Source organism: Dendroctonus ponderosae, unplaced genomic scaffold, assembly GCF_020466585.1.
Source record: "Dendroctonus ponderosae isolate FM_Combo_2020 unplaced genomic scaffold, Dpon_F_20191213v2 Dpon_F_20191213_11, whole genome shotgun sequence".
Lineage (NCBI taxonomy): Eukaryota > Metazoa > Arthropoda > Insecta > Coleoptera > Curculionidae > Dendroctonus > Dendroctonus ponderosae.
This window is the reverse complement of record NW_026017213.1, coordinates 4255151-4262952: the sequence shown is the minus strand read 5'-3', so window position 1 is coordinate 4262952 and position 7802 is coordinate 4255151. Positions and strand designations below refer to the sequence as shown.

The 7802-nt window shown below is 39.9% G+C and overlaps 1 protein-coding gene across 1 annotated transcript in view; it reads right to left on the bottom strand.

Annotated features, from left to right (window-relative positions):
* LOC109534737 (mitoguardin) overlaps nucleotides 1-7802 on the bottom strand; it is a gene marked incomplete in the record, with an annotated part of 47810 nt that overhangs the window by 2460 nt on the left and 37548 nt on the right. Inside the window, 2 exon segments of the mRNA XM_048662676.1 lie at nucleotides 671-796; nucleotides 852-1012. Of these exon segments, the coding sequence (XP_048518633.1) occupies nucleotides 671-796; nucleotides 852-1012 (287 nt within the window).

Sequence of the window (7802 nt, the reverse complement as noted above, 5' to 3'; positions counted from 1 at the left end):
TGTTGAGTAAACAGCACATTTTCTATTACCATTAATAACCGAGAGAACATGTGTAGACACCGAAATTTGGGTAACCGGGGTATTTTGTACCTTTAAAAATTTAAAATTCCCGACAAACAGAAAAATCAGCAGTAGCAGACCAAATACGCTTCGACGAAGTGGACATTCTGCACCAATCCGAAAGATACTACCCGAGACTCACCAGAGAGGCCATCGAAATATTTAAACACCAAAACAACTTTAGCAGAAAAAAAGAAATTACGGCACTCAAAGCAGATTGGAAGCGCGTTTTGCGCCAAACAGCGTGTGCGCCGAAGCATTTGAACCCCCACCCATCCACCACGCATGCGCACACACAGCTGGGCTGCATAAATACGACGGGGAATCCACCAGTTGAACCAGTCTTAAACCAGTCGAAAAGCACGGGAGATCACTTCGCCCACTGCCTCATCGCCTTTGATAATGTCCACCGCAGTTGTGGACGAAACGTCAGGAAGAAATTCCCATAGACCATGGCTTCAAAGCCCGGAAAACATTCCTAGATGTGATAATAAGTAATAATTTCACTTGTTTGCTTCTCGGTTTTTATTAGAATAATTAATTATTAGGAAATGGAAGAAAAACCAAAATGTTGGGCATTTTATGACGCTTTTCAGCTTCTTGACCTTACCTGGTCTTGGGCGGAAGCAAAGCTTTCTCCTCCAGAAAAGTCCGTGTCCATACCATTGACGTCGCGTGCGCTCTCCGGACGAAAAAGCACCGACCTCTCGTCCAAGAACAGGATTTCCGAATTTTCCTGCATGGGCAAGAAACATCAGTGCTGCCCGCCAGGTAACCGATCGCAGTCTCACCTGCAGCTCGATGGCTGAATCCAGAAGCAGCTGCAAATCTTTGCAGAAGCCGGTTTCCTCCGTGCTGAGCATCGCCAATTGGCCGCCGCCACTGTCTTTGTCCCGGTAGATCGACAGTGCGTTCTCCCAACAGCGTATGCAATTCTCCAGTGCCTCCATTCCTGCAACATGCAAATAAATATTTTTGTAGGTTAAAATGTTCGCAGAATGTGCGAAGCATAATTTTTCTGATTGATTTTGCTCAGAAATGCGACTTCAAAGTCGAAACTTGTAAAGTTTTGGTAAGGTTAGGGCGTGTTTTAAGCCACGCCTCTGCGCGGAAATCTGCCTCAAGCTTTTTGGCAGTAACGTAGTTTCATATTGCGTAGTTGCCAGCTTGCACGCAGGCTTAAAAAAGAAATATATGCCAAGGCTTAAAGTAGCAACAACGCTACACATTGAAACTGATGATGGTGGAAAACACCGAAACGGTTTTCAATTGATAAATAGACAATAAATGACTGAAGCCCAGAAATTGATTTTGATTTGGAATTGAAACACAGTCAGGAAAGCATGTACAATTAAAAAAGAAAGAAAATTATTGTAGCATCTGTTTGCGACCTTAAGATCACAGAAATTACAAATGTAGAATGCTTGCTTGGATTGATGCTTTGATGATTGATCAGTTTCGTTTCTAGTGATGAGCAAGGCAAGATCAACACCAAGACTTGCCTGGTCTTGGTCTTGGTCTTGCAGCAAGACTCTTGCATGTCTTGCTTTTATATAGCTGTAAAATTAGACGAAATAAATTTAATAATAATTAAATTAAAACATAATCCTAATCAATACAAAATTTCAGACTATTTGCTATTTAATAAGTGCACTTATGTTGTAAAGCGAGACAATTTAAGAATGCTTATAGTATTGATGTTTATATACATAATTTATGGCGAGCGTGGCAACAACGCTGGACCGACGATTGATGACGTGCGACCAAAGTTATAGCGTACAGACTTTAGATATTCAGCTACAGTCGAAAAGAGTACTCTATGAAACAATCTCACCTTGTAGTGGGACAAACAAAAGGGGCTCAAACACTAAGTTCGTCGATGAGTAACCAATATTATCTAGGCAATATTGACGACTAACCAGGGGCGGATCCAGCTTTAAATTCAGGGGGGGGGGTTATGTAGAAAAATACAGTCTTCTGTTGTCTATGAAATTAGAAAAATTATCGTCGTTTTGTGCAAGGGTGGCGCAAGATTATTGCAAAATTTCATGTTTTCATGAGTTGCAAAATCCACTTGAACATGACGCTGCTTTTTTCGAAGTTTCTCAAGAACCATTCGAGCCACAGAATTCGTTTTGGTATCGTTGGATAGAGAACTGAAAACTCGCTTCAGTCGTAACGTGGTTTGACTCAGAAAGCGAAATTTGAATATCAGACACTTCGGTGCAAGATTATGCCAAAATTTCATGTTTTCCGTCCCGTTTTTGCTCATTTTTCGGAGGCAAAATGAGCAAGAACGCTCATTTGTACATCATTCTAGGCAGAAATAAATGGCCTTTTTAGAAAGTAAACCATCGATAAGAAAATGATGGCAGTTTTCTCAAAAAATGCTTGAATTCAAGAAGTTTTAGATTTGCGTAGTTTTTTTTTAGTTGCAAAATCCACTTGAACATGACGCTGTTTTTTTCGAAGTTTCTCAAGAACCATTCGAGCCACAGAATTTGTTTTGGCATCGCTGGATAGAGAATTGAAAAGTCGATTCAGTCAACAACGTGAGTGAGGAAACTCGAGTGCTTTTGACCCAGAAAGCGAAATTTCAATATCAGACACTTAGGTGCAAGATTATGCCAAAATTTCGTGTTTTCCGTCTCGTTTTTGCTGATATCTCGGAGGCAAAATGAGCAAGAACGCTCATTTGTAGGTCATTCTAGAGAGAAATAAATAGCCTTTTTAGCAAGTGAACCGTCGATAAGGAAATGTTGGCAGTTTTCTCAAAAAATGTTTGAATTCAAGAAGTTTTAGATTTGCGTTTTTTTTGAGTTGCAAAATCCACTTGAACATGACGCTGTTTTTTTCGAAGTTTCTCAAGAACCATTCGAGCCACAGAATTTGTTTTAGCATCGTTGGATAGAGAACTGAATGGGGGGGGGTCATGACCCCCATGCCCCCCCCCCTGGATCGGCCCTTGCGACTAACTAACTTTCTTTTCCAAATTATATTAATTAAATACTAACTATATTTTTCGAAGCTCTCGCAAGACTTTTGCAAAAGTCGAGGTCTTGCAGGACATGGTCTTGGTCTTGTTCTCGCATTTCTTGCAAGATCAAGACACAATCACACTCAAAGCGCCAAATAATCTGAGATTTGTAGCAATGAGGAGTTTGCTCGGCAAATCCCAGACTCTCTCCCCACACGTTTTAACGTTTTTATTAGTAAAAATGTGTCATCCGAGTCGGCCCTAATGCCCGGATAACTGAATTTGCCATTGCTCCGGTTCTTCGCGTCCGGTTCGCCTCGCATATAAAGTCGAGGATGATGATGAGGATGATGATGTCACGGCCCAGAACCGAAAGGCCAACGAATCCGCTCGGGGTCTTTATTTAGGTTTCGCCGAACATCTGAAGGAGAAAGGAATGAATCATACGGTTAATACGATACTCATTTCTTCCGACGCCGGTCGAAAACATAGCGAAAATCCCTCTAAGAAAAAACGAACGCAATTTGTGCCTTCCATCAATCGGCCAAGACTAATTGCGCTCATTAGTTCCCTGTATGTCATCGCAGCACTAATTGGTCGCCTTATAAAAGCTTATTACGAGGGCATTTAAGGCGCCAGCAAAGAGCATTGGCTTCGTTGTTTATTTGATTAGGCTCATCAGGCACATCTCGACTATGATCCGTAATTTGTACTAATATGCAGAAAAGCTGCCCCGGCAGAGCGGAGGACGAGGAAAACCTTCCGCCTGAATCAATTGTGGTCGCGCATAAAGTGACTCGTTAGCTCCGCTCGCTTTATTGGACGCGACATGCCATTAACTGCAATCGCTCAATGAAGTGAAATCAATTTAATAACACCATCAACGTTGGCCAACATACGGCCGCAGGCAATCGCAATTTTTCCTTCTATTCGAAACAGCGTCAATTAAAGTCAAAGTGTGCAATACGATCGTTAGAAAACATATGCGCCCTCCACCCAGAAGCCAAATCGATAAATTTGCAATGTCAACGCTGCGTCTACACGGTTGCGCCAATTCCATTTTAGGCGACATCAGATCGGGGATATTTATATGGAAAAAAGACGATTTACTCACCGACATCGGGGTCAGAAATCTATGCATAACAAGCTGCGCCCAGACTAAATAAAGTGGCGCCTTGCAACACATACTAGTGGCTCAGCGGCCACTTTTCTTCAGCTAACCAGCCTTTCGCCACTAAACACTAATTAACAATACGTGCTCTAAACAGAACCATACAAAACAGGTCATAAAGGATGCCATTGCCACTACAATGTCTTAAGGTAAGCGTCAATGCCCTTTTAAAATTCCAGTTTCTTCATAAGATTTCCAATTATTGCACCAAGTTGAACGAAAAATGATTTAAAACAAATTGGCGTCCATTCAAATCTAATATGAATGAATTGACCAACTTGACTCGATCCTGATGAGTTGAGTCCTCAAGCAATCTTTTTTCTTCTATGAAAGATTGAGGGTGCAGATTATGAACGGTGAGCCTTGGGAGAATCGATCTAAAATCTTCAGCGGATGCAGATTCTTCAGTGTCTCCACATTGAGACCAGAAAATGAGTAGTGCACGACAATGGAATCGTTTTCTTTATCAATTATAAATCGAAAAATGAGCGACGAAGAACAATTTAGTCTGCTGCAGGCAGTTTCCTCATAAAAATGTTTAAATGGTTTCATTTTCTGAACTTTCAAGCTCGAAAATTAAGAAAAAATGCTGCAAAGTGCAAATCTTTCCAGTTGCCTCAGATCTGAATTTGAAGATTCGAGAAATTAACAAAACTTCTCATTGAAGATCTTTAAATCATCAGGTGATACCGTTTCGTAAGAAAAAATTTAAAACTGCTACATTTTCACAACATGGAGGCTCGAGAAATAAGCAGCAAGCAACAACAAAATCTTCAGCGAGCAGTTTCTTCATCAATTTCTTCAGCTTTTTAACTTTGATGCGCACAAATTGAGAAAAACTACTCTAAATTGATGTTCCTTCCTAAGATTTGCAATTATTGCGCATCAAAGAAAAGAGAAGTCTGTTTTCTTTCTTCCATATTTGCTTCACTTCTTTGAAGAATTAACTAAATTATATGCAGGGAATGCGGTTTCTTCAAAAAATGTTTTAACTGCAGTTTCTCGACCAATACAAAAATGAATGTAGACTGAAGAGAAATGCAAAATTTTGAGAGATTCCTTAAAAGCTTTTTTCACAGTAGAAAAACGAAGTTAAAATATGATTAAATCAATAACAAGGGCCAAAAAAATTCTCAAAAAATCGCTAATGATGTCACTGAACCGAAACTTTCAGAGCATATGCAACCGACTGCGCTCTAAACCTCTCTAAATCCCTATAGGCGAGTCTCCAGCCCCTCTACAATGCATTATTAAAGAGAGCCTGTGTACAGGAGCAGAGTCAAAAACTCGAAAATTTTTCAGGCTCTATACAACTGACTCTATTCTACAAAATTTGGTTAGACGCAAATATCTATCAAAATGGTGGAAATTTATTCCAAAAGCGAGCCCTGTGGAAGAACGGCGAGCCAAAGTTAAAAATTTCTCAAAAATTGCCTGATTATGCCACTAAACCGAAAGCTTCCAAGCCTACACCGATGGTAGCTCTATCAGAATGGAAGCAATTTATTGCTAAAATAAGGCCTCGTGATAGAGTTTGAAAATGCTCAGAAATCCCCTGATGAAAACTTTCAGAGCACGAGTCTCCAGCTTCATCAGAATGGAAGAAACCAAAAGGCGAAAAACTTTTCAAGAAACATTTCTGATTCGGATGTGAATTCTTAGTGATGCTGCACCATCATCAGGAGTGACTTAAACGGATGCACGTACAAGTTGTCTAGCAGAGCGAAAAACAAAACGGTTTACAGTTAGTTGAGCCCAAGACGTTAATAATCGTGGTGTCGTAAATTGAAAATATCCTTCATGCATAAACTAAAGACCACTTAGTCTTTGTTGAAAACCGTAATAAGTAGCTATTAGCGATCGCCGAGCGCTATAAATACATTAAAACAGCATAACTTTCTATATAAAGTTGCATGCGATGATCATAACTAATATCGATAAATAATGCTTGTAAACCGATCGAAGTTGCGGCATTAGCCAGAAGAAGATGGACTATTAGACGTTCTGGTAAGAAATGTCGCCTTCTAGAAAGCTTGATGATGTTACCTTGGCACTTTGACGTCACCCATTTGGATTTTTCACTTCAACAATACGTCCTCGGCCTGTTCACAATGTTGTCTTAGCCCAACAACACACGTTGTTTATGCTAATTCGTATTTGTTGTTGCGTTTGAATGGGAAAAATATGCAAAACTCAATTAGCGCGCTCGACAACCAATTGAATCACCCTCTAACTGTACAGACAGATGTTGGTTGCTTCCGTACGCTCTTCGCTTACACCGTGGAGGAAATAGAAGATATTTACCTGCCTGCCTGCCAGGCAGGGGATATTCCAACAGAATCGACCGATTTAGCCAAGGATTCAAGCTTATCAGAGGCCGTCTCCTTTGATTCTATTTAACAATTTTCTGCATTTTTTCTGCACGCCATTTACTAGAGTTTTTTAGGATGTTGATTTCTAGAAAATGGGGCAAAAAGAATTTGTTGAACATCTGAGAAAAGTTCAAACTTTCACTAGATAGAAAAACAGACAAACTCGATAAAATCCCAAGCCCAAAAGCTCAAGACTCTTCCGCAGTTTTATCAGTGTAGAAGAAATGGTTTGCTGAAGGGAGGAAGATCAGAAAATTTGTCAAAATTCCCCTGATGATGCCATAGAAACGAAACCATTCGCGCATATACAGTCCACTTTGCCCTATTTCAAGTCGTTGAACCCACGTTTTCAGCTTTTTCCAGTACGGAAGGAATTCATTTTTGAAAATATCCCTGTAAAAAGCGGTGCCTAAAATGCCCAAAAAACTAAGCAAATTAAAACTTTTCTGAAAAAATTTCCGAGGATTGCAGTAAATCGAAACTTTCATCACATATCCAACCGACTGTGCTCTACCACATATCACTAAGCGCAAGCAAGCTCTATCACGATGCAAACAATTGATTTCTATAGAGCGCCCTTGTAGAAGAGCGGCAGAAAAATGATGGACTTTGCAAATTACTGAAAAAATCCCTGAGGATGTCACTAAACCGAAATTTTTACAGAATTTACAACCGAGCCTGCTCTACAAAATGCCGCTAGGTTGAAGTATCTGTCTTTACCTGCATGGAGTCAATTAATTTCTCAAGAGAGCCTTTTTATGACAGCGGAATTAAAAAATTTAAAAATTTGTAAAAAAATCTCTGATGATGCCACAAAAACGAAACTTTCAAAGCGCTTAGAACGAAATGTGCTCTACAAAATATCGCTCAGTTTAAGTCTCTAGCGTGCTCAGTTTGAAAGTCATTCTAAATGGAGCCAAGAACTTGATGAGATGTGAAAATTTCTCAAAAAATCCCTGATGATACCATAGAAACAAAAAATGCCCAAAAAAACCCTGATGAAGGCACAAAGCGACAACTTTCAAGATGCCAACCGATGTCAACCCAAACAAACCCAATTCTTTCCCAAAATCTTCACTTGGAAAAGCGGTCTAAGTGAATTAGAAAACTTCTCTCAAAACTTTCCCGATGAAACACAAAAGCGAAACTTTCAGAGCTTGCTGAAAAGCGCACAAAAAACTTGATACATTTTGAAAAATTCGCAAAAAATTCCTGATGAAGC